The sequence below is a fragment of the Rhincodon typus genome, chromosome 13 (genome assembly GCF_021869965.1).
Source record: "Rhincodon typus isolate 14 chromosome 13, sRhiTyp1.1, whole genome shotgun sequence".
Classification (NCBI taxonomy): domain Eukaryota; kingdom Metazoa; phylum Chordata; class Chondrichthyes; order Orectolobiformes; family Rhincodontidae; genus Rhincodon; species Rhincodon typus.
In genome coordinates, this window is record NC_063344.1 from 11,695,760 (window position 1) to 11,723,716 (window position 27,957).

Here is a 27,957-nt window from a genome sequence, read left to right on the forward strand (position 1 = left end):
ATGGCTTTAAGTGCAGCAGATGCATGATGTGTATACGGACTGCAAGAGGGTTCCGTTCTTGAGTCCATTCACAAGGCAATTTGTAACCAGGATTATATTTGTTAACTGCAGCAAAATGTTCATATGTCAAATTACACCCCTGTTTGGGATCACGTTTGTAAGATTGAGCATTTGTAAGTCAGACATTTCTAAATCAGGATCTTATGGAGGTTTCTGATCAATAAATTTAGCAGTCTTAAACTCACTCAGCCTGTTTAGTGAATGCCATTACAATTTTTATGTACTATTTTAGTTTGTACTTCGTTGGGTTACCAATTTGTATTCTGCATTTTCTAGCAGTTTCAGAGAACCATTAGATTTCCTTTTAGGTTTTGGCTTAAATATGAGTAAACCAAGTTTTGACGTCCTTTGCCTCGAACTAACTGGTGGCATAAATGTGATACTTCATGGTGCATGCCTATAGCTGTGTTGGTAACATCACACCATCTTACCGTGTCAGACGTGGTGGTGTGGTGGTAATGTCACTGGATTAATAATCCAGAAGCCCACATTAATATTCTGGGGTCATAACAGCTGGTAAAATTTGAATTCAATAAAATGCTCTTCAATCACAGCCATGAATTCAGTATCGATTGTCATTAAAATAAATGTGCCGTCCGGTTCACCAATGTCCTGTAAGGAAGGAAATCTGCCATCCTTACCTGGTCTGGCCTACATGTGAGTCCAGATCCACAACAATGTGGTTGACTGCCCTCTGGGATGGGCAATAAATTTTGGACTAGTCAATGATGCATGTGTCCTCTGTTCAAATGTTTTAGAAGTGCTAGCCTATGTTACGTGATCTGTCCCTTTCATGTATTCTTCTGCATGCATAGTGATGCTTCAGGTTTGAGGAAGGCAGAAGGTTCAGTAAGTGAGACTTGGCTGTCACTTATCAGTATGCTCCACTTCAGGAAGTACTTGATTAGTACAGACTGTACTTGTACTCTTTGGAACATGATGCAATTTGACTCCAAGCACAAACCACAATCCTGGATGTCTCATGAACATCATGCATTCAGAGCAAGTAAGGCTCCAGCAGGAATCTGTTCTTGCGATTTTGTGAGACAAAATCTTGGCATGGCGTCATGGATGTGGCATGCTGCAAGTTTGCCAGTACCTGGGTGCAAAGGGAAGGGGACATTAAAATAGTGAAGTCTCGCTAAAACTATACAAAGCAGTAGTCAGATCACAGCTAAAACTCTGAATAGTTTTGGTCCCCTTATCCAACTAAAGATCTAAAGGCATTGGATGCAATCCAGAGAATGTTCACTAGGTTGGACCTGATTTTTTTAAAAATTTAAACTATTTTTCTAATAAAACTGTTCAGAGAAGTTCTTAGGCAAGGAAGAATGCACAAGGTTTCCTGCATGATGTGGCTACTGTGTTCTTAGACTGGCCCATTCCCCTCTTCCCACATCGGCATTCTTTTGTTCCATTTTTTAAATCCTAATCTGCTCTCTCTTCCCTCAGCCTTCTCCCTTCACTCCTCTTTAAACCTTCCATTCTCAGTTTTGTAGTGCCAGTATTCGGTCAATGTTAAATTTAAATCTCCTGCTCTCTAAGAAGTTGCAATGACTTCCAGAATGTTGTACATATAGATCCTAGATTTCTTTTCTGGCACAGAAGGTTAAAATTGCAAAGTTCTTTTTATCTTTGACGGTATATAATTCAGTCCCAATGGCTAATTGCAGGCATCTTTGGTGCCAGTAGCATTCTCCCCAGTCAAATGATAGCTGGCATAATCTGGCAGCTGAGATCCTGCAGGGATTGCACAGTGCCATTCAACACAAGAAGAGATTTAATGGCACCAGCAGCAAAGAGGGAATCTACTTTTTTTTTCCTTCTGTCTCCATCTCTCCATTTACTTCTAATTGCTCCAGTGCCAGGGTTGAGGGCGTTGGTTTATGAGGAGAGACTGAGTAGATTGGGATTATATTCATTGGAATTCAGAAGATTGAGGGGGGAATCTTATGGAAACATATAAAATTATGAAGGGAATAGATAAGATAGAAGTAGAGAGGATGTTTCCACTGGCAGGTGAAGCTAGGATAAGAGGGCATAGCCTCAAGATTAGAGGGAGCAGATTTAGGACTGAACTGAGAAGGAATTTCTTCACCCAGAGAGTTGTTAATCTATGGAATTCCTTGCCCAGTGAAGTAGTTGACGCTACTTCAGTAAATGTTTTTTAAAAAAAAGGTAGATTTTTTTTGAACAATAAAGGAATTAAGGGATACGGTGAGAACACGGTTAAGCGGATCTGAGTCCACGAAAGGATCAGCCATGATCTTATTGAATGGCGGAGCAGGCTCGAAGGGCCAGACGGCCTACTCCTGCTCCTAGTTCTTATGTTCTTATTACTCAGTGTCTCGTTTGCCCAGGTGCTAGGTTCTCTGCAAGCTGTGGGACTTGAGGTGGGCGGAAGGTGGGCAATTATAGGGGGTGTCACGATGGCTCAGTGGTTGGCACTGCTGCCACTCCGTGCCTGCAACCTGCGTTTGATTCCACCCTCAGGCGACTGTCTGTGTGGAGTTTGCCATAACTTCCCCATGCCCCTGTGTGGGTTTCCTCCGGGTGCTCCAGTTTCCACCCACAATCCAAAGGTGTGCAAGGTAGGTGGATTGGCCATGCTAAATTGCTCCATAGTGTTCAGGGATGTGCAGACTAGGTGGATTAGCCATGGGAAATGCAGGGTTACAGGGATTAGCGTGCAGGGCTGGAGCTGGTTGGGATGCTCTTCGGAAAGTCAGTGCAGACTCAATGGGCCAAATAGCCTCTTTCCACAATATAGGGATTCTGTGAATCTCCGATTACAGGATGGTGCAAACGAAACTAAGAAAAGAGAGCGGAAAACCAGCTGTGTTAAGTTCCAGCAATACCATGCATGCTTCATACAATTTAAGTAGTCCCTACACTATTTGTCTGCCATAGATGGTTGTCTGGTATATATAGAAGTAGTTTTGGCTTTAAGCTCTATTAAAAATACATTTAAATTCATGATGTTTGATTGAATTTAGAAAGGCTTTTTACGTGTTGATCTCCACAGCAAAGCAAATAGCTCTCTCCCAGTTCTCCTTTTGAATGACATTGTCTTGGAAAAAGTATTGAGAGCACAGGAATCTTTAACACATGTGAGATATCTTCCTGTGCAGTTTCAGTGGAGATATTTAACATAAAGCTGTGGATGCCTATTTTAAGTGGATTAGAGGCAGGAACTTCATGCAAAAAGCAGCAGGTACTAATGTGTTGTATTCTTCTGTGGCTCAGTTTTATAACAGTATCATCAGGGACATATCAGGCTATGCATCAGTACACTTTGGGAAATAAAAGCCAAAGAACTGCAGGAAATCAGAAACAAAAACAGAAATTGCTGGATAAACGAAGCAGGTCTGGCAGCATCTATGGACAGAAATCAGAAGTTTTGAGTCCAGTGACCCTTCAGAACTGATTGTAGCTGGGAAAAGATGAGTGTGTATGCTAAAGGGGTGGAGTGGGAAGGAATAAACAATATTTGGAGGTGGATTCCAGAGAGAGAGAAAAAGATTTGGGCAGACGAAGGAATGGGTAAAGGTCAGCCTTGGGGAATGAATAGCTGCTAATCATAGAATCCCTACAGTGCGGAAGCAGGTCGTTCAGCCCATTGAGTCCTCACAGACCCTCTGAAGAGCATCCGACCCAAGCCCAACCCCATACCCTATCACTTTAACTCTGCATTTCCTATGGCTGATCCACTTAACCTACACGTCCCTGGACACTATGGAGCAATTTAGCATGGCCAATCCACCTAGCCTCCACATCTTTTGGACTGTGGGAGGAAACCAGAGCACTCGGAGGAAACCCACGCAGACACGGGGAGAATGTGCAAACTCCACACAGACAGTCACTTGAGGGTGGAATCAAACCCGGGTCCCTGGGGCTGTGAGGCAGCAGCGCTAACCACTGGTCCACCGTGCCACCATTAATGGAAATCATTAATGGCTGACAATGGATTGTTTGTGGTAGCAGCCTAGGTGATGACAAGGCCTGGTGTGTGCGAGATTGGGCAAGGGTATGAGAGAAGCTGCTCAGGCCCGAAAAGTGGCAGACAACTGGAAGCTCAGGGTCATTTTTACGGACGGAACATAGGTGTGCTGTAAAGCAGTCGCCCAGTCTGCATTTCATTTCCCCAGTGTAGAGGAGACCCACATTGTGAGCAGCGAATGCAATAGACTAGGTTGAGTGAAGTGCACATACTTCGGTGCTTCACCTGGAAGGTGTGTCTGGGCCCTTGGATAGGGAGGAGGGAGGAGGTAAATGGGCAGGTGTTACACCTTCGGCGATTGCACCTCAACGTGCAATGTTTGCATTGGTTGATTACTGAATTTTCTAAATTTTCTATTTTCTAAATGGGGAGAAAATTCAGAAGTCTGAAGTGCAAAAAGACTTGGGAGTTCTAGTCCAGGATTCTCTCAAGGTAAACTTGCAGGTTGAGTCAGTAGCCAGGAAGGCAAATGCAATGTTGGTATTTATTTTGAGAGGACTTGAATATAAAAGCAGGGATGTACGACTGAGGCCTTATAAGGCTCTGGTCAGGCCACATTTGGAGTATTGTGCGCAGTTTTGGGCCCCATATCTCAGGAAGGATGTACTGGCCCTGGAGCGGGTTCAGAGGAGGTTCACAAGAATGGTCCCGAGGAACGTTTGAGGACTCTGGGACTATACTCATCGGAGTTTAGAAGGATGAAGGGAGATCTAATTGAAACTTTCAGAATACTGATTGGCCTGGACAGCGTGGATGTTGGGAAGATGCTTCCATTGGTAGGAGAGACTAGGACCAGAGAGCACAGCCTTAGAGTAAAGGGAAGACCTTTTAGAACAGAGATAAGGAGAAACTTATTTGTCCAGAGAGTGGTGAATCTATGGAATTCACTGCCTTGGAAGACTGTGGAGGCCAGGTCATTGAGTACATTTAAGACTGAGATAGATAGGCTCTTGATTATCAATGGGATCAAGGGTTACGGGGAGAAAGCAGGAGAATGGGGTCGAGGAACTTATCAGCCATGATTGAATGGCGGAGCAGACTCGATGGGCTGAATGGCCTAATTTCTGCTCCTATGCCTTGTGGTCTTATGGAATTGTAAATACTCTTCTGTTTTAAAATCTGCAATCTGGTAGCTTCATTCTTTTAGCAGAGAATTGCAATTTGAAAAATACATTACGCTTTCCACATAACCTTCAAACAGAAAACAGCATGATATTCCAACTAATTATCTTTCTATTTACCTTTTTGCTTCTTAGTTATTTGTTCCCATAGTAACCTCAAGTCAGACAGGCATTTCATGGAATCTAGGATGTCATAATCAGTAAGCTAGTTGCTCTCCTTTGAGAATACACCCTACCCCTCCCCAAGCCTGTCTTAAAGGGCCAGCGCATGGACGAACATAGACTCTTATCCCAGCACCTGGGCCCTCACATTATGTCATTGCTGTTAGCAATTCCATCAGGAAAAAGTGCCACCATTTCAATCCATTTTGGAACTTTATCCTTTGACTTCTGAAGCCAGATTACTAATCCAACCCAGATATGAGGAGTACTAAAGCCTTCAATTTTAAGAAGATTTTAATTTACTGAATGGAAGGTAGTTGGCCAACATCAGTTGACTTTCCAACAAGCACAAGAATTCCACAAAATTGGCGCAAGAAAAATGCCCTATACCGGCCAAATTTAAGAGAGGAACCTTTAGAGATCTTTTTGACAACACTTAGAGATTAGCATTAAATGCAGTTTGGACTGTCTCACGGTACCTCATCTCAATGTAGCTGTATCAGCATTCATTATCTGGAAATGGTTCTTCCAGATGTGTGTTTGGCTACAAGACCAAATGTACAGTTCAGTGGTTTGCAGTTTGTCTACCTTGAAGTTTTAACGCTTATTCAGTTGCATACTTTAAACATAGTAAAATACAATGGAACTACTGTATTTTTGAAGTGTATGCGCTGTTCCTTCTCATTGCCATAACAAGCCTTTCAGTTGAGGGAGTGTGCAGTAGACTTGCACCTCAGCTGCCTCTGATACTGGGGTCTTGCTACATGGTCTGGAAGGACTTCTACATAACCTTCCTTGTTCTTCAAGCATAAAGGTGTTTTTAATCAAAGCTTTACTAAACATTACTAACAGGAGGGAAGAAGTTGAAGCTTTCCATCTTGCACTCTTCAAAACTTAGACACGAGAAGCAAACTCAAAAAAATAGAACATCAGTTTCTATAGAATGAGAAGAGGGTGCCTTTGTTTGGGGGGGCGGTCCATCATTGACGTAGAGTTGTACTGAGAACTGTCAACCGTCCATTTTATTTCTCAGACCAGGCAGTTGGACTGTGATTGGTCTGAGAGTTGCCATTGGAATGCAACAGAGTTTGGCAGTCTCAACACGCCCTTCTCTCAATAGAACCATGGCCCATGTTTCAGGTCGAGTTAAGCTTCTTTTCCACGCCATAGATGGTGTCTGATCTGCCAAGTTTGTCTGGCATATTTTGTTTTTATTTCTGTTAAGTATGTTGTGTATTTTGGGCATCACAAATTACATTTAGCCAAGGTGCATTTTTGCAAAGAAATAAATGTGAAGAGTCTTTTCACTTCAACAACTTTTCTGTCAATTTGGTAGCACATCTGTCCTTTGCTCACAAATGCTCATGGGCTGACGGGGGTCATGATTGAGCAGTGAGAAGCAAAAGACCAGAGCGGACAATAGGAAGATTGACAAAGGATTCTATGGTACAGTTATCTCAGGTCAAAAAGTCTTGCTTGGCCTGTGTGAAAAAAAAAATTCATGGATCACGGTCTGTAGCCGTGAGATTGTCATGCACAGAAGAACAACATTCTCTGTTGTCAGTCACTTCCATAAGCAATCTGTGTCTGTTAGTTTTAAGGGAGTCTACTCACCCTGCCCAACATCCATTTATTCACTTAACCTAGCCCCTTACCACAATTGGCCCCAGTGATGTTGATTCGTATCTTTGTAGTTGTGTGCTGCTTCAGTCTTTTCAAGGGCAGACCCGATATGAATCGATAATAAGGTGAAAGCACTGAGGAAGGAGCAGGTGCCTGGGGTGATGTACATAATGGGCCTCCCTCTGAGCCAGAAGGTCCAAGTTCAGGGACTTGATGCCCAATGAAGGTGAATTCACAACACGATCAAATAGGTTTAAGTGTCAACCTCCGAAGCTTCCAATTACATACTAATGGCTGGCGGTAAGCGTGATAAAGATTCCTGACCAGCCACGTGACGGAAAGAAGCTTGGAGCCTTAAACCGCTGCTATCAGAGCTCCAGATTACGATGTGTTTGTAAGAAAACAGGTTAACACAGCAACCCAGGCTCCCTAAATGATCCGTAGCACCATGACCACAGAGGAAATGTTGTGATGAAACTCACTTATTTCAGTGAGTTAACTTCCAATAAGTCAATCAGATAATGAGCATGCCACACTGTTCTGTGTTGGTGGATTATCTTTCTTGTGGTTTCAGAATTATCTCGCTTCTTTGCAGTTACTGGTGTTCAGAAACCGACCCTGTGAATGCTGACCTGCGACACAGGTGAAAATGTCAATTCTCTGCCACACTCAGTTCCTCTGACAACCTCTTCCAACTAAAAGCAGAACCTTCAGGCTAACCTGATGGTGATGTGTGCTGAATTCAGATGCATGGAGCTGTTGTGGCAGCAAAGAACGTGAATGATACCAGAATGTTTTGCTGTCTTCCCGTTTGGTTTCAGACATCATGTTTGAATCTTAATTCCCATCTCTCTATTCTGTTGTCCTGTAAATTTACATGCTTAAGGGCTAAGTCTACCTTCAGAGATCCAATACACAAAGGTCTCCCAATGGTGATATCCTGATATTAGCTCAACGTCATCCGAGAACTGAGGAAGGGTTTTTTTCTTCACTGATACCGCCGGACTTGCTGAGCTTTTCTTGCAACTTCTGTTTTCGTTCATCTGAAAACTAGTTGCCATCGTAAGTAAGATGCAAATCGTATGTCTAACTCCATATGGTTGCTCAGCCCATAACCTGGATTCCACGTCATACCCAATTCAAAGTTAAGATTGAACATTTTAAAACTTTTTTCTTCAACTGCAGTTGTATGCGCATAAAATATCCACACTGTCGAGTTAACTAACCCTTCTCAATTAGTTCTGCGAAGTGTCTTTTCCATTGGAATGACACACCACAGGATTTAACATGATTGTCTTGTTCTTGTCTCTTTTTCTGTCAGAAAGAACTTGGTGACAAACATTCAGAAAGCATCGACAAAGTGCGTCAGCTGCTGCCGTTACCAAAGCAAACCTGTGATGTCATTACTTGTGAGCCAATGGGATCGTTGATTGACACAAAAGGCAACAAAATTGCAGGATTTGACTCCATAGACAAAAAACAGGCAGGTATTGTGTGACCAGAGTGAAGACATCTCCTTGTTTCAAGGTTATGCTACAGTTTCTTGCATTTTCTTAAGGTGCTGGTTCTCTCACCGTTTTCATTGAAGAACCCCTCTTTAAATGGAGTAATATTTATAAACTGACCCATCTAAAAATTGCAGTGGCATATAACAGTCATGGTATGAAAGTGCTGCACGTATGGGGAGGTAATCCAGAGAGCCAGGTAATGTTCTGGGGCCCCGGGTTCGAATCCTGCCACAGCAGATGATGGAATTGGAATTCAACAAAAATCTGGAATTGAGAGTCTAATGATACCCATGAATCCACTGCTGATTGTCGGGAAAATCCCATCTGGTTCACTAATGCCCTTTAGGGAAGAAAATTACCTTCCTTACCCTGCCCATGTGTGATCCCAGACCCATAGCGATATGGTTGACACTTTAATTAGGGATGGCTTTAAATGTTGGCCTAGCCAGCAATGCCCATATCCCGTGAATGAATGAATAAATAAAAAGTAAGTACACATTTAATATGTTTTTGAGTAAACAGGTAGTTACTTACAAATATCAGTGAGAGGGATGTCCCTCTTCCTCATTGCTAGGCCTGACAGTAGCAGATTGAGAGGTCAGGTAGTTATATTACCCTTCATGGTGCACAGAGAGAGAGCCAAAACTTAGGCGAATGTGAAGGTAGCAGAAGGAGATTGGGGCAGTGGGAAAACCCATTATGCTGAGGGCAGAAGCTTGTGGAGAGCCGGAGCCTAGAGAGAATACAAACTGAGGAAGAATAGGAGCGGAGAGAGAGTGGGAAGAAGACACCTTTATTCACAGCTTTTCACTAATCCTTGATCTTGGTGCCCTGTGGTCTTGACCCTCTGTTCTGTTCAGAGTCTGGAAAGACTCTGCAGGCCTCCCATGGTGGATTCCACTTTGAGAACCAATGTTTTAAGAGTTAGTTCAGATTGAGTAGAATCTCTACTCTGAAATCACTCATATTATGCCACAGTTTTTCAATGATCAGAAGACTTTTTCCCCCACTGACGAGGCCAGCACTCATCGTTAACCAGTACCTCCGTAACAAATCACTCACTTACTGTTGTCTGTGGGAGCTTACAATGCAGAAATTCGCTGCTATATTTCCTACACTGTAACAGCAGCAACACTTCAAAAAATGCATAATTGGTGGAAATTGCTTTGGATGGTTTGGGGTTATGAAAGGTGTCATATAAATGCAAGTCTATTTTATTTAAATGGGTAACAAAGTGCCAGAAGAACTCAGCAGATCAGGCAGCTTGTGTGGAGAGAGAAACAAAGTGAACATTTCAGGTCAATGCCATTTCATCAGAACCCTTTGCATTTGCTTTCTCTTATCAGACACGGGGAGAATGTGCTGATCTTCTCTATAGAAAATGGTATTGGACAATCGCTTGGTCCTCCCATTATGTAAACTGTGTAAAAAGCATCATTTTTCAGCTCATTTCAGTTCTGAAGGAGGGTTATTGGGTTCAAGATGTTTCTGGCTTCACAGTTGCTGCCAGACCTATTGAGTTTCTCCAGCCCTATCTGTTTTATAAGAGAGCCATACTTGATAGACTTAGGACTGATATTATTGTAGGTGTTAATTTATGTATTTATAAATGGGTTAATCTCTTCATCAAAAGAGCAAACATGCTATCACTATGAATTACTTCTCAGTTTGAGTCTTTTGCTGCATAAACAGAAAGGATGTTTGTGGGTAAAGACAGGGTAACACTAAAATAGAGAGTAACCAAAAACTTAAACATTTACGGTCTATAGGATGAATTCTGTGGCTAAAGGTTTGAGCATTTAATTTTTTCTTGCTTGTTTACTCAGCCGTTTTTCTTCCCTCATCATAAAATGATAGATTCCCTACAGTGTGGAAGCAGGCCAATTGGCCCATTGAGTCCACACTGGCCCTCTGAAGAGCATCTCACTCAACCCCTCCCCACCCCATCCCTGTAACCCTGCATTTCCCTTGGCTAAGCCAACTAACCTGGACACTATGAGCAGTTTAGCATGGCTGGTCCACCTAACCTGCACATCTTTGGACTGTTGGGGGAAACTGGAGCACCCGTAGGAAACCCACGCAGACACGGGGCCAATATGCAAACTCCACACACACAGTCACCTGAGGGTGGAATCGAACCCAGATCCCTGGTGCTGTGAGGCAGCAGTGCTAACCACTGAGCCACTGTGTCACCTCATCTGTTGATGTTGCCAGATATACAGTCACATCAATGTTTGATGTCCTCCAGTGGCTGGCCCATGTTTCAGACTTGATGGCAGGAGTTGTGGGCTGTTCACTGGGGAGACTAATTCCAAGATTTTGCACCTGACCGGAAAGCGCATGCATGCAATTTCAACAGAATGTGTAGAAATTTCAAAGCACACAAGGAGCAGGTTTAGTTCATCACACTGATAGCTCTCTTTTTAAAAAAAAAAATGCATACCATTTAATCTCCACTTCCCAGCCTGGCTGAGTGTCCACTCTTGAGGCTAAGAACATGCAGGCATGGGTTGAAAGTAACATTTGAATCATACATTTGTCAGGCTGCGACCAACTCAAGCAAGAGACAATCTAACCGAAATAAAAACAAGGAATTGCAGATGCTGGAAATCTGAAACAGAAATTGCTGGAGAAACTCGGCAGGTCTGGCAGCTTGCGTGCAGAGAAAGCAGAGTTAACGTTTCAAATCCAGTGAACCTTTTGTCAGTCTGATCTCGAAACTGGACTTGAAACATTAACTGTGTTTTTCTGTCTACAGAGGCTGCCTGTTGTGCTGAGTTTCTCCAGCACTTTGTTTTTGTTTTAGAAAATCTAACAGTCTCCTCTTGATGGTCAATATCATGACCATCACTGAATTCCCTCCTACAACATCCTGGAGTTAGCATTGACTAGAAACTGAACTAGACCAGCCATTAAATACAGTGGCTGTGAGAGGAGGTCAGATGCTAGGAATCCTGCTCCAAGTATCTTACCTCTTGTCTCCCTAAACCATGTCCAAGTCAGAATTGTGATGACATACTCTACAATGTCCTAGGTGGATACATTCCAGCAACACCTAAGAAACCTAACACCATCCAGGACAAAACATCCTTCTTGCTAGGCACTCTCCATAGCATTGTCAATACTCACTCTTTTCACCACTAAACATGGTGGCTGCAGTGTGTGCCACCTACAATTGGCACTGTATCAACTCACAAAGACTCCTTTAACAGCAAACGTGCAAACCCACAAACTCAGTCACTTGAAAAGACAAGGGCAGTAGATCCATTTGATCACAAACATCTGGAAGTTTTTGTCCAAGTCGCACACTACCCTTACTTGGAATTAAATCATCAGTCTTTCAGTGTTGCTGAGTGGAAATCCTGGAACTCCCTTCCTAACAGCATTGTGGGTGAAATTCCCACTCACTCCAGAGGACTGTATCATTTTACAAAGGCAGCTCAGCTAACTTTCTCGAGGACAATTCGGGATGGGCCATAAATGTTGGCCCAGCCAACAGCACCTAGATCACATGAATAAAAAGTGGGTAATTGTACAATTTGTGCAATGTCTGCTGACTTATCAGTGAGTTGGTGGAGTTTCCTGACTTCCTGTAGGGTCAATGACTAACCTGGCTAAGGCATCATTAAATGGCTTTATTGTTGATTGGAACTTTGCTTTCTCCCTTCTTAATAGCACAGGGAGGAACATTGGTAAGATTTCAGAGCATGTTTTCTCTGTGTTTATATAAGTATTGCACTGTTACATTTTACCTGATATTTCTTGATGTTTCAATCTAAATGGCAACCCATGTTGTGTGCTCTAGGGTCTCCAGGTTTCGACAAAACAGAAGGTCAACCCTTGGGATTTATTTGAGGGACATAAGAATCCAGCTCCACTCTCCTGGGCCTGGTTTGGCACGGTGCGTGTCGATCGGAAAGTTATCAAGTATGAAGATCAACACCATCTTCTCTTGTACCACACGCATCCCAAACCAAAGCCAAGAAGTTACTATCTGGAGCCTTTACCACTCCCTCCGGAGGATGAGGAGGAGCCTCCCACCCCAGTCTCCCTCGATTCTGAGAAGAAACCAATTGAAATTTCTGATCAGACCAAAACCAATCAGGAGGAGGAGAAAAAGACCAAGAGCAGGAAAAGGAAGCCAAAGTCTTCAGCGTCAAGAACAGACGTAAGAGACATCTTGTACCATGTTGGCAATTGTGTTCCTGTTCCTTTCTATCCATACTTCTAGTGCAAGTGAATTGAAGGACAGCATCCCCCTGTTAATATTGTAGGTTTTTCTTAGGGTCAGGGTAATTGAGGGTTAGAGAACCACAGGGTGGATGGTTAGAGTTGAAATACAAATGAGCCATTTAGTTTCATGGCAGAGCTGACCCAAGAGGCTGAATGGCCTTCTCCTATTCATATGTTCCTGCTTGTCCCTTGAAAGCATCATTTGACTCATTAAACAGCCCTTTTGAGGTGACAACTCCAGATTTCTACACTACTTAGTGCGGAAAAACTGCATTCTAATTTCACTACACAATGGCCCAGCTCTAACCTTTAGATTGACTATTGTCCTTCTGAATTCCTCTGTCTGACAATAGAGTACCTTTGTGTCTACCCATCAATTTCTTTTCATCATTGTAAACTTCTCAGTAAAATCACTCCTAACCTTCTAACTCATGTAGATAAAACCTATGTTTCTGTAGCTTATCTCCATAACTCGAGCCTTTAGATACTGGTGTATCTATCCTGCTGCTTCTCTGAGGAATATCTCCTTGAGATGCTGTGCCAAAATTCATAGAATTCCAGATAGGATCTGGCTAAGTCTCTGCACAACTTTGCCCCTTTTTTATTCCAAACTCCTTGAAGATAAAGACTAACATTCCATTTGCTGCTTTAATTTGGTTTTTGCTTGTGGCGTTTTTAATGATTGTTTGCTTGGGCACACAAATTCCTTTTCTCCACCACTGTATTCACTTTCCTACCAGTTAGAAAATATTCCATTTTGGTTGGTTTAGATCTCAAGTGGATGACTTTGTACTTTCACTCATCAAACACAGTTTTGTCCACTCACTTGCCTTCATAACTATCAGTGCCCAGCTACCTAACATCCTGTAGCTTCGAACTTGCTGTCATCTACAAACAATAAACAACAGTCTGTTCTTTCATCTAAATCATTTATTTGCATGGTTCCAAGTGCTTGAATTGGGTATGGTTCTACAAGGGAGCCTACACATAATGACAATCACTAGCCTCAAGTTGCAAAGCTTACTTACATTAACCCATACACTTGCTAAATTGTCCAAATTCCACACCTGAGTAGTTACACTGTTTGGTTATCAGAGCAGGACTTTGTTTGGTGCTGTGGGGACAAATCTGTGTCCAACTGTTTTGTTGCACAATGCCTAGCGTCATTAGTGTGCTCTGTCACCTTGTCAACAAATTAATACTAGTTTCTCTCTGTTACAGGACTATCAACAAAACAGTGCTTACAGAGTGCCTCCAAATTACACCCCAATGTCTTCTCAGATGATGCAACATCCCCAAGGAGCCCCTTCGTGGGGCTACAATCTCATGGGTCAGGCCCAGCAGACAGGGTTCTACTTTCAAAACCAACCGCTCCCACCAGGTAAATGCAGAGGCACAGACTCTGTTATGTCTCCCTGTTTAAGCTACACGTTCCACTGCGTAATGCCTCTCGTACCTCCATGACTGTTCAAGTCTGGCCTCTTGTGCTTCCTCGATTTTAGTTTGTTCAGGATTGGCAGTTGTGCCTTCAGCTGCATAAAGCCTAGGCTTTGGAATTCCTCTCTCTCTTTAGCTTTCTGTTCTCCTTCACATTGCTCTTTAAAATCTATCTCTTTGCCTGGGTCTTTCATCACCTCTCTAGATAGCTGAGTCTATGGCTCAATGCCACAAGTGTTTTTTTTAATCAGGATCACTGTTGTTAAGCTCCTTGGAATGTTTTGTTGTATTCTGTTGTCACTGTCGATGAGTGCTTGGAGCGTCTATAGATTCTAGCATCTTTCACAACCAAAGAACACTGCAATGTGGTTTGCAACCTTTTGAAAGACCTCTGGGATGTGGTCACTGTAATAATTTAGGAAATGCAGGGGCCACTTTGCACACAGCGAGCTCCTGTCCTAATGAAGGGTCACTGGATTTGAAATGTTAACTCTGCTTTCTGCCCACAAATTCTGCTAGGCCTGCTGAGTTTCTCCAGCAATTTCTGTTTTGGATTCTGTAATTAAATAATATATGCATTTCTATTCTTTTCTATTCTTCCTAATTAACGTGATACCTTCACTTGTTGCACACATAATACGCCAATGTTTTGCCCGGTCGCTGAATTGATCTTTATCGCTTTGCAGTCTTTTGGGACTGGAATTTCTTCAGGATTGTGAAATGCTAGTCAGGTCCTTTTATAAATTCTGAAATATATAACCAACTGATGACTGATTTTGCCAGGGATTTTTGTATTTCCAAGCAAGGTTCAGTTTCTGTGTGTGGTTTGCAAGTCACGTTACCTTCTGGTGGAGTGTGGGTGTGGGGGTAGGCTGGTTCGGAGGCCTGTCTTGGATCTCAGACAGCGGCCCAACTACCAACATCCTTACTGTTTCCCTCGTGTTTCTCTACAGTTTTGAATGCCTATGGCACTTCCTCCCTTGGTCAAAATGCTGTAACGTATGTCAACACTTAAGACATTTCTGGTCATTGTAATAGTCAACTTACCTTTCCAAGACAGACCCCCATGATTAGTCACTGCGTTAAAAACATATCTACATATCTAACAGCTAATAGTGATATATGAAGATGTCAAAACATTTAACACTTATCTGTCAGAATGATTCAGCACCCATGAACATAGCATGTAAAGGAAATTTCAATCTTATGCAGCACACAGTGGCAGGGAAGCGAAAGGAAAATTGTTTTCCTGGCAAAAGCAAAATTAACTGTAACACTAGTTACAGGTTGTGAACCTGAAAATGATCCATTCATCCCTACTTTGTTTCCTGTTGGCTGGCAATTCCTCTACCTATGCTATACATTGTCCCCCAACACCACAAATCTTTATCTTGCCTTTTATGTGGCACTCTGTTGAATACTTTTTGCAAATGCACTACATCCACTGCTTTCACTTTAACTACTCTACTTGCTATATACTCAAAGAACTCTTAAATTTGTCAAACATGGTTTCCTTTTCATAACTCCATTTAGAATCTGCTCAAATTGTATTAATGATTTTTTTTCTATACCCTCCTCCTACTTCATTAAAATCAGATTCCAGCATTGTCCCAATGACAGATGTCTGGCTAACTAACCTATTAGTTTGCTGCTTTCTATCCCCCTTCTTCCTTAAACAGGGTCATTATGTTCATGGCTTTTCAATGTATTCCAGCCAATACGTGCATTAAGCCATTAAGATACTGGCCATCAAATCTGGAAGAACTGTCAGACATAAGAACACAAGAAATAGGAGCACGAGTAAGCCATCTGGCCTGTCAAGCCTTTCAATAAGATTATTGCTGATCTTTTCATGGACTCAGCTCCACTTACTTGCCTGCTCACCATAACCCTTAATTCCTTTACTGATCAAAAATCTATCTATCTTTACCTTAAAAACATTCGATGAGGAAGTCTCAACTGCTTCACTGGGCAGGGAATTCCACAGGTTCACAACCCTTTGGGTGAAGAAGTTTCTCCTGAGCTCAGTCCTAAATCTGCTCCACCTTATTTTGATGCTATGCCCCCTGGGTCTAGTTTCACCTGCCAGTGGAAACAACCTTGCTGCTTCTATCTTATCTATTCCCTTCATAATTTTATGTGTTTCTACAAGATACCCCATAATTCTTCTAAATTCCAATGAGTATAGTCCTAGTCTACTCAATTGTTCCTCATAAGGCAACCTTGTCAACTCCAGAATCAACCTAATGAATCTCCTCTGCACCCACTCCAGCGCCAATACATTATTTAAGTAAGGAGACCAAAACTGTACACAATATTCCAGGTCTGGCCTCATCCAGAAGCTGTACAGCTGCAGCAAAACTTCTCTATTTTTAAACTCCATCCCTCTTGCAATGAAGGACAAAAGTCCTTTTGAATTACCTTGAGCCCCTTAAATTCGCTGATGTACAATTTTTTTGTTGTTATAATTGTTTTGTGTTCTTCTCTCCCTTTTGCCCTCTGACTTTCTGCTATTATTGGGATGCTTTAGTGCCCTTCACCATGCAGACAGGTACAAAATACTTGTTCACATTTTCTCCCATTTTTTTGCTTGCGATTATTAATTCTGAGTCTCACACTTTAAGATATAAGACTTTTTAGCTAATCTTAAATTGATCTGAATGATCTTTGTCATATGCACTTATCTAGAAATGTGGAAGTGTGCAAGATGATAAAATGATAAAAGACGGGGTTCAGCTTGCAAAAAACAAAAAGCTATCTTGACTTTTCACGGTTGACACTTGGATTAGAGTATAGTGCCAACCAGTGATTTGCAAATTGATTGACATGTGTTTGAGGTGCTCTTGACAACATGGAGAAAAGTATATAATACAAGATGAACCTTATTTGAGGATAAACTAGGAGGTGCCATGATAATACTCCATAATGCTTTATGAATAAATTTTGTCACTGAATGTTTAAGGCTTTTTAAAAAAAAAATCTGGGAATGAAAGGCTGGTTTTAGTAATGTAGTAGTGACCTTAAGCAGTCAATGTGTTAAGAAATGAAAAGTTTTTCTTGCATTAATTATATATGCATCAATTAATTGTACAATGTACAATTGTACAATGTACAATGTACATTGCCACAACAGTTCAACTAGTTTGCGAACTAGTGATGAAAACTTGACCTCCTTCAATGCAATCTTTGTGATTCCAGTCCTACACTGACCTGGTTGATTTCTTTTATTGACAGGAACATCAGTGGATTTTATGAAGCAATACCAACAATAACAATAGCAGAAGCCCAGCCTCATATGGACTGCAACGGTTCAAGTAGGCGGCTCAACACTGCTCCCTCTGGGCAGCTGTGCGAGTCCAATAACTATCTGAAACAAAAATAGAAATTACTGGAAATACTCAGCAATTTTTATTTTTGATTCAGATTTCCAGCATCTACAGTTTTTTCGGCCTTTTGTCCAACAAATATCAACTTTGGCAGGTTCGCGCAAATTCACAAAATCCCTACATGCCGAAAGAGGCCATGCAGCCCATCGAGTTTGCACTGATCCTCTAAAGAGCATCTCCCCCTCACCCACACCCCCACCCATCCTAACCCCGCGTTTCCCATGGCCAATCCACCTAACCTTTCGACTGTGGGAGGAAATGGGGGCACCAGGAAGAAATCCATGCAGACTTAGGACAGCTAAACTGCCCATAGCATCCAGGGATGTGCAGGCTTGATAGATTAGTCATGGGAAATGCAGGGTTACAGGAATTGGCTAGGGGTGGTGGGTTTGGTTGGGATGCTCTTTGGAGGGTCAGTGTGTACTCAATGGGTCAAACGACGTGCTTGTACACTGTAGGGATTCTAATGTGCAAACTCCACGTAGTCACCCAAGGCTGGAAGCGAACCAGGGTCCCTGGTGCTCTGAGACAGCAGCACTAAATACTGTGCTGCCCCACCCAAGTGGGAATTTATAAGCAGCGACCTTAAAATTCCCAGTGCTGTGGAGTCTCCTTTTCTTAACTTTCATGGACAGGCAGCCAAATAAACCCTTTCTCTTAGCTTGTCCTGGATGAGGAAGATTGCCCAATGACCAATTATAAAGCTAGAGACAATGCTGCACCCTGCTGCCTGAATAGTAGGTGATTGAGCCTCTCATGCTCCACCCTTTATATTGGCCAGTCCTGGTGTTAGTGATTCTGCAAATGGTACTTTAGAGCCAGGAATCTTTTGTGAAGTGATTGGCTTCGCCATCGATCTTGGGCGATTGTTGGAGATGTGAGGGACGGTGCACGAGGTGATCTGAATGTGTAAGGTCAAACAATTTGTTTCCTTTTCTGCTTTCAGGTGGGCCCCGGTTGGATCCAACGGGTCAGTTCACACCGACAAACACCAAGCAGGCCCTCACGAACATGTTGCAGCGCCGCTCTGGCTCCATGATGCAGCCTCCTTCCATGCCCAGCATCTCTCCCCAGCAACAGCTACTGCAGATGAAGCTCCTGCAGCAACAACAGCAGCAACGTCTCCTCCGGCAACAAGTGCAGTCCCGGCCGTTCCAACAGGTGTGTGTCTCTCTGACGTGGCTCTGCAGCCTCATCATGCAACCCCCGCTCCCCACCCCCCCACCGTGCCCGCTGTAGGCTTGTGATAAATTGTAATGTATCAGTGCGGTTATCAAAACAGTCTGGCTCCCTCAGTAACATCCAAGAGGCAGAGACGGACAATAGGATTGTCTCTCCATGCACCCACCCACCTCTATCTCGGTCACTCAGATTGCCTTGAAACAACTACCGTGAGAAAACCTCCTGCAAATGAGTAGTTTTGATGTTTGTGAATAAACTCTTTGAAAATCAGCTGCAACGCCAAAGAACAGAAAGGAACTATTGATCCTCTTAAGCCTGTTCCACCATTCAGTGGGACCATTGCCGATATGCAACCTAACTCCACATGACCTGCCTTTGTCCCATGCTCCATGTTCAGGCCAGTGTTGCTCTTTCCAGTCACGTTGTAGTATTGTGCCTCACTGGAGGTCAATTTCCTGGATGGACCCCTAGAAAAGTCTTACTAAAGAGCTAGAAAGCAGAATGTAGAATTATTGAGTAACAAATGTTAATCATTCACCTCACTTTTTTTTTTCAATAGCTAGTGCATTGACCTTGGTATGATGATTGGTTAGCTGCTTGGATGAATGTTTCTGCTGATGGGGTCCCAGTGTGTTCATTTTTATGCTCTGTTTCTGTTAATACTATTTAAAGAGCAGCTGGAAATGTTTATTCATTATTGGTTTTCGGTGGGGTCGGGCTATGATAGTGACGAGATGTGTGTAGGCCAATGGGGTCTTCTTCACCGCATCCACGCTGCAGAACAAAACAAATTCTCACTCAACAATGGTCTGGAGTTGAGCATCAAACTTGAGTTTAAAAGTGAGAAGTACCTAAACTGACTTACTAAATAGTCTTAAATTAACCATTTCAGTTTTCATCAAGCCACGTGAAAGGTCTACCAACCGCTACATGAATGAATTAACCCTGTGCTACCCTATCCTTAAAGAGATCGGTGAATATTAACATGTACTGGCAATTATTTAGTGACTACAAAGAGACATCTTAGGAATGAAGGAACAAGAGTAGGCCACTCAGCCCCTCGATCCTGCTGGCTATTCAATGAGATCATAACTGCTCTGTGGCCTAACTCCATATATCTGCCTTTGACCTAAATCCCGTAATACCTTTGCTTAACAAAAACATATACATCTCCTATTTAAAAGGAACAACTAATCTAGCATCAACTGTTGTTTGTGGAAGAGAGTTCCAAACCTCTACCACCCTTTGTGTGTGGAAGAGGACTCTGGGCCAAATGTTGGCAAATGGGAGTAGTTTAATTTAGGTTATCTGGTCAGTATGGACAAATTAGATCGAAGGGTCTGTTTCTGTGATGTGCAGCTCTTTGCCTCTATGACTCTAAGTCCTTCCCAACCTCTCTCCTGAATGAACACAGCAGGCTAAGCAGCATGAGAGGAGCAGAAAGGCTGATGTTTCGGGCCTAGACCCTTCTTCAGAAAAAGGGTCTAGGCCCGAAACGTCAGCCTTCTTGCTCCTCTGATGCTGCTTGGCCTGTTGTGTTCATCCAGCTCTACACCTTGTTATCTCAGATTCTCCAGCATCTGCAGTTCCTACTATCTCTCCTGAATGGTCTGGCCTAATTCTCATACTGCGCCATTGACATGGGACCTACAGGAGTGGATGTACTCTGGTCAGCTGGAAGATAAGAACATAAGAAATAGGAGCAGGAGTAGGCTATCTGTCCCCTCGAGTCTGGTCTGCCATTCAGTAAGATCATGGCTAATCTTTTTGTGGACTTAGCTCCACTTAGTTGCCTGCTCACCACAACCCTTAATTCCTTTACTGATCAAAAATCTATCTATCTTTGCCTTTAAAACATTCGATGAGGTAGCCTCAACTGCTTCACTGGGCAGGGAATTCCACAGATTCACAGCCCTTTGGGTGAAGATGTTCCTCCTCAACTCAGTCCTAAATCTGCTCCCCCTTATTTTGAGGCTAAGTCCCCTAGTTCTAGTTTCACTTGCCAGTGGAAACAATCTTGCTGTTTCTATCTTACCTATTCCCTTTTTAATTTTATATGTTTCTATAAGATTCCCCCTCATTCTTCTTAATTCCAGTGAGTACAGCCCCAGTACACTCTATCTCTCCTCATAAGCCAACCTTCTCAACTGTGGAATCAACACAGTGAACCTTCCCTGTACCCACTTCAGTGCCAGTACATTCTTTCCCAAGTGAGGAGACCAAAACTGAACACAGTAATCCAGGTGTGGCCTCACCAGCACCCTATACAGCTGCAGCAAAACCTCCCTTTGTAAACTCCATCCCGGTAGCAATGAAGGACAATGTTCTATTTGCCTTCTTAATTAGCTGCTGCACCTGCAAGCCAACTTTTGTGATTCATGCACAAGGACACCCAGGTCCCTCTGCACAGCAGCATGTTGCAACTTTTTACCATTTAAATAATAATCCGTTTTGTTGTTAATAGATGACCTCACATTTATCGACATTGTACTCCATCTGCCCAACCCTTCCCCATTCACTTAAGCTATCTATATCCCTCTGCAGACCTGCAGTGTCCTCTGCACACTTTGCTCTACCACTCGTTTTAGTGTCATCTGAGAACCTTGACACCCTACACTTGGTCCCCAACTCTAAATTATCTGTGTAAATTGTAAACAATTGTGGTCCCAAAACTGATCCCTGAGACGCACTGTTAGCCACTGAGCGCTAACCAGAAAAACACCCATTTATCCCCAGTCTTTGTCTAATACGTTACCTGTAACGCCACACATCTTTATCTGTGCAGCAGCCTTTTGTGCAGCATCTTGTCAAATGCCTTCTGGAAATGAGGATACACCACATCCACTGGTTCCCCCCTTGTCCACTGTGCTGATAATATCCTCAAAGAATTGCAGTAAATGTTTGAAGAGGAAGTTATTCATGATGGTGAGAGACTGTTAGAAAAGAATGCACAAAGCAATTCAAATATCTTACCATATTTCACTGACAAAGGTGCTGGCTGCCAAATTATAATTGCTCTCTGAGAGTTGGCGAAGTTACCCTATGGCTGGAAACGTATTTGGCTGTCAAACTAACAGCATCAGTTATATCATTTGTTGAATGATTGATATCAACATGCCTGTTAGTTCTGGAGCTTAGACAGCCACATCTTTACAAGTGACATGGTTGTGTTTCTGGGGCTCAGGCGTTGGTCTGTGGCGCATCGAGTTGCTAACTCTCTTGAAGGACAGCTGAGGCCACTTTCATCCAAGGGTAGCTGCAAGAACCTGTAGTTATACAATGCCATCTGCGTAATCATCCCAGTGTGCTTCACAGAAACGTTGTGAAGCAAAGTTTGACACTGAGACTCATCGGGTAATTTTAGGGCACATGGTCAAAGCGTGATCAGAGAGCTAGATTTTAAGGAGCATCTTGTAACAAGAAGGAGGGGCAGATACAAGGTTTAGGGAGGAAATTTCAGAGTGTTAGCTTAAGGCGATGAGAGCATTACTGCCAATGGGGAAGCAATAAGAATTGGGATGCTCTTGAGGCCAGAATTATATGGATATTTGAGCCTATGAATTTGGTGCAGGAGTTGGTTATTTGACCTGTTGAGCCTTCTGCACCATTCATAATGGGCATGCTGATTATAGCTTCAATTCTGGCAATACCAATATTTAACACCATCACTGCAGATGTCTCAGGAGATTGTGTAGCTGAAGAAGATTACCGATACAGGGAGCAGCAAGGCCCCAGAAAGACTTGTAACATTATGAAAAGCTAAATGATTATTTTGAGTCTGTTTTCACTGAAGAAGCTACAAGAAATCTCCAAGAATTAGATACCCAAGTGACTCGAAAGAATGAGGAGTTAGGGGAAGTAAATATTTGTGAGAAGGTTGTATGTGAAATTTAATGTGTATGTAAGATGATAAGTCCCTGGAGCCTATATCCCAGAGTGTTGAACGAGGTGGATATAGAGATTGTCAATGCAGTGGTAACCATCCACCAACGCTCCTTAGATTTTGGAATGATGCCTTCAGATTGGAAACTTGCGTTTGTCATCCTGCTGTTTAAGAAAGGTAAACAGGAAAATCTGGGAATTACAGATCCATCAGGGATTGAACCCATGCTGTTGGCATTACTGTGCATTGCAAACCAACCGTGCAGCCAACAGAGCTAATTGAACCCCTACATAAGACTAGAAGGTAAACAGACCTGATGGTATGAGGACATGGGCAGCAGGATTTTTTTTGTGTGACTTCAACTTTACATCAGGTAGACGCATATATTATATGAGAGATTTGGCTGGAGTAAATTGAAACAATTGGTTCTGGTGTTATCAGATCCACAGAGGGGGATTTCAACAATGTATGAGATGAGGCAGGGGTGAAGTTAGTAAGAAGTAGATGGTCTTAGTGATAAATTGGATATATGGTCAGAAACCCATCTTGGGATCAATTATGATACCAAGTTGTAAACTGTTAGTTTCAGCCTCAGACTGATCCTGTGGAGGAGACTGGCAAGAGAATGGAGGTTGCAACAGGGACTGAGGATGATGTCTTCCATCTTCCTCATAAGCAGTGGAAAAAGTTTCTGTTAATACAGCAGGTTAGGTGTCAGGTAAGCAGACTGATATTGAGTGACAGAGGACCAGTTGGGAGAGGTGGGACAGTGGATGGCAGCAGCATATATGTGAAGAAGTATAAAACTGACTGCAGAACTAATAAAAACAAAAACAGAAGTTGCTGAAAAAACTCAGCAGGTCTGGCAGCGTCTGTGAAGAGAAATCAGAGTTAACGTTTCGGGTCCAGTGACCCTTCCTCGGCTGCCTTTAAATGATAGCGGAAAAAGTAATGGATTCACCAAAGGGAGTGTACTTGAAGATTTCAAACAAAAAGTGCCAGAGTTTAGTGAGACCTACTGCATGGAATGCAGCTGTCCCTCTAATTTTCTTATGGACAGGAATGTAGAATATGTTGTATTTCTATGGTGCTGTTGACTAAATACAACATTTGTTACCTATAAATTAAGGAACTGGGGCTTTGAACCACAGGAATCCATTATAACATTGCTGTTACATTTCTATCCTTAACCATTGTCCATACCACAACAATCCCAATTGCTGGCAAAATCAGTAGTTATTCTGATATTAATGGAAGCAGCAAAGGACTGGATTTTCCTGCTATAATTTACTTAAAGACTTGAAATCAATATCAACAGTTGTCTTTCCAATCGATCTGTTTGTCACCAAGACTTATTGTTTATGAATGAAATGCAAGGAGAAACCGTTGCAGATACTTTGTTAACATCCAGTGCAGATCTAAGCTTTGGGATCTTTCCAGTTGAGATCATGTCACATTTTTATGTAATCAGTTTTTTTCTCTGCCAATTAAATGATGCCTCTGACTCAATATTTGAAACTTTTACTCTCGAGAATAGCATAATTTATAGCTTTTTGCCTCGACCAACCCTGCTGCGCACTGAGTTACTTTTGCTCTAGGTCAAGCAAATTCTTGATTTTAAAATTCTGATCCTTATTTTCAAGTTCCTCCATGACCTCACCCCTCCCTATCTCTGTAGTCCCCTCCAGCACAACACAGTTCCATGATTTCTGAAGAAGGGTCCCAAGCTGGAACGTCACGCTCCTCTGATGCAGCTTGGCCTGCTGTGTTCCTCCTACTCCTTATCTCTGACTCCCAACATCTGCAGTTCTTACTATCTCCATGATCTCAGTCCTTTTTGGTACCCCTAATTTTAGTTGCTCCCCCATTGGTAGGTGTGTCTCCAGTTGCCTAGATGTTAAGAATTCCCACCCTACAACTCTGTGTTTCTCTAACTTACGTTCCACTTTTAAGGCACTCCTTAGAACTACTTCCCAGACCAAGTGTTGAGCCACCTTATCTAATATCTCATTGTGTGGGTTATGTCATATTTTGTTCAGTAACACTCCTGTGAAGCCCCTTGGGACATTTTATTTTGTCATTGTCTCTATATAAATAAGGTCTCATTCATGGCTCTGTTATTCTTTCTTATTTCTCAAATTTGGGTTGACTGTTCAATTTTATATGTTTATATTCAGCCAGGCTACTAAACTGTGTAGTCTGTTCAATGGCCATAGGGACACATTGATGCAAGTTGCTGGTTACTTCCTACCTGATTATGAATTGGTTTATGGATCTCTGATGACGCCAAGCAGCTGAGAACAAGATCCGCAGTTCGTTTGACCTGCTTGTAACCTCTTGGTAATGATCCGCTGATGTTTAGTCTGGCCTGCACCATCCAATGGGGAGGCCTGTTTGGTAGTGAGTCCATTAATCCCAGTATGAAGATTAAACTGTGCCCCTCAACTTTTTGCACAACATTTGGATTTAATTCACCACACGCTTAAAAGTATCCGAGTGAATTTGGAAAGGGAAGCGGGTGGATGTCAATCATATCATGGTTAATGCTGTGAAAACAAAGTTAAGGGAGAACAAGGCTCCTTTCTCTCGGTGTGTGCTGTGCTAACAGCTGAGAATTGAAACAGTTTTCATTTCAGATTTCAGGTCAGGACAATTGAGTTGCAGGGTTAGAGAGTTTTTCCTGTTCTCAGTTCTGCCCTAGAGATTTTCCACAACCCTGTTCCACATTTTCTGTCTTTGTGTGGTATGTCAGCCCACATTATGTCAATTATTTGATAGAGTCATACAGCACAGAAGCAGGCCCTTTGGTCCAATGTGTCCATGCCAACCACATATCCTAAACTGAACTTGTTCCATTTGCCTGCATTTGGCCTATATCCCTCTAAATCTTTCCTATTCGCGTACCAGTCCAAACGTCTTTTAAATGTTGTAATTACATCCACCTCTACCACTTCCTCTGACCGCTCGTTCCATACACGCATCACCATCTCTGTGAAAAAGTTGGCCCTCCGGTCCCTTTTAAATCTCTCCCCTCTCACCTTAAACCTATGCCCTCTAGTTTTGGGCTCCCCCTTCGCTATTGCCTTATCTATGCCCTTCATGATTTTCTAAACCTCTATAAGGTCAGTTAATGTCAGATTTGACCCAGACACACTCAACAGAAACTACTCAACTCATTTCACAATCGAGCCTTTCCACATAGTAGGCCCATTATGAAATGAACCTTTATTGGCTGTCGGCAGAAGAGAGATTCATTCCAGTTGCCTCGTTTGGATTTCAACCCAAACTGCAAAAGGGAAAGGGCACAGTATAATACAATGTGGTGCCCACTTTTGCTAATGTGTATGAGAGGTATTACCACACTGAAATTAAATGGGTGAAATGCACTGGGAGATTGCTAACAAATATTCTTCCCTTAAACTTGTATCGCTGAGAAACAGAGTGGTATTATAATTTAGAATTTAATTTGTGGCACAGATCAGCTGTTTCGCTGTTCCTTCACCATTAAGATATGAAGCTTAGTGCTTGTTAACACTGCAATGTTTCACATTTAACACTGAGACCTGACCCAATATCCAAAATCTCATGCGAGTGAGTGGGTGAAATGAATCATAAATAAATGGTAAAGGTAAAGTTGCCATTGTCCAAAGGACCACAGGGTCCAATAGAGAGAAATGTTAGGTAGTAAATATAACCCGAGGGTCATCACATCTTGGGCAATGGGCGAGGTTTAGGAGACCTCAGCCAGTATGGCAATTGAACTCATGCTGTTTGCATCACTCAGCATAGGACAGCCATTCAGGCAACTGAGCTTCCCGACCCTGGAGTTAATGCTCCACTGGAGCCTCCTCTCACTTTCCGAACGTAAATATCAGCATGACCCTCTATTCCCTTTGTTTTCAAGTGCTTTTTCAACTTCCTTTTAAATGTCCATAAGACATAGGAGCAGAATTAGACCATTCAGCCAATTGAGTGTGCTCCCATTCAGTTATGACTGATATGTTTCTCAGCCCCATTCTCCTGCCTTCCACGTGTGTCCCTAACTAATCTTACTAATCTAGAATCTATCTATCTTTGTCCTAGAGACACACAATGACTTGGACTCCCTAGCCCTGTGTGGCAATGAGTTCCACAGATTAACCATCCTCTGGGTAAAGAAATTCCTCCTCATCACAATTCTAAAGGGTTGTCCCTTCACTCTAACGCTGTGCCCTTGGGTCCTCGTCTCTCCTACTAGCGAAAACATCTTCTCCACGTCCACTGTATCCAGGCCTCTCAGTGTTCTGCAAGTTTCAATGAAATCCCCCTTCATCCTTCTAACCTCCGTTGAGTATGGACGCAGAGGCCTGAACTGCTCCTAATATGGCAAGCCTTTCATTCCCAGGATCATTCTTGTAAACCTTGTCTGGAGCCCCATCAACATCACCATCAATATTCCAAATGCAGTCTGGCCAGAGCCTTATCCAGCCTCAGCAGTACATCTCTGATCTTGTATTCCAGTCCGTCTTGAAATGAATGCTGAAATTGCATTTGCCTTCCTTACTGCTAACTGAACCTACATGTTAAACTTAAGGGAATCCTGAACTAGGACTCCAAAGTCCCTTTGCACTTTAGATTTCTGAAGCCTTTCCCATTTAGCAAATAGCCTATGCCTCTATTCTTCTGACCAAAGTGCATAACCTACACTTTTTCCCCACATTATATTCCATTTGCCACTTCTTCGTCCAGTCTTCAAACCTGCCCAAGTCCTTCTGCGGTCTCCTCACTTCCTCAACACTACCTGACCCTCCACCTATCTTTGTGTCATCTGAAAACTAGCACAATGCCATCAATTCCTTGGCCCACATTGTTAATATTTAATATGAACAGTTGTGGTCCCAACACAGATTCCTGCGGAACTCCGCTAGTCACCAGCTGCCATTCTGAAAAAGACTCCTTTATCCTCATTCTGTCCCTTTTGCCAGTCAGCCAGTCCTCTATCCATGCCAGTCCCTCGTCGCTAACACCATGGGCTCTTATTATATTTACCAAACTCCAGTGCAGCACATTGTCAAAAGCCTTCTGGAAATCCAAATAGATTGTGTCCTCTGGCTCTCCTTTGTCCAACTTGCTAATTACCTCCTCAAAGAATTCTAACAGATTTGGTAGGCATCTTTTAGGCTCTTGAGAAAGCTGTGCTGACTTAGCCCTATTTCACTACGTGCTTCCAATCCTCTGGAATCTCATCCTTAATGATGAGCCCTTAATGATGATCTTACCAATGACTGAGGTCAGGCTAACTGGCCTATTATTTCCTGTCTTCTGCCTCCCTCCCTTCTTAAACAGGGGTGGCATATTCGCCATTTTCCAGTCCTCTGTGACC

General features: G+C 42.7%; 1 protein-coding gene across 1 annotated transcript in view; it reads left to right on the top strand.

The window, feature by feature from the left end:
• The window catches only part of LOC109915429 (mediator complex subunit 12L), an 84,159-nt gene that overhangs the window by 12,162 nt on the left and 44,040 nt on the right, over positions 1-27,957 (top strand). The window contains exons 6-9 of the mRNA XM_048604507.1: positions 8,288-8,449; positions 12,280-12,642; positions 13,929-14,088; positions 18,477-18,691. Of these exons, the coding sequence (XP_048460464.1) occupies positions 8,288-8,449; positions 12,280-12,642; positions 13,929-14,088; positions 18,477-18,691 (900 nt within the window). The remainder of the gene's footprint in view (positions 1-8,287; positions 8,450-12,279; positions 12,643-13,928; positions 14,089-18,476; positions 18,692-27,957) is intronic.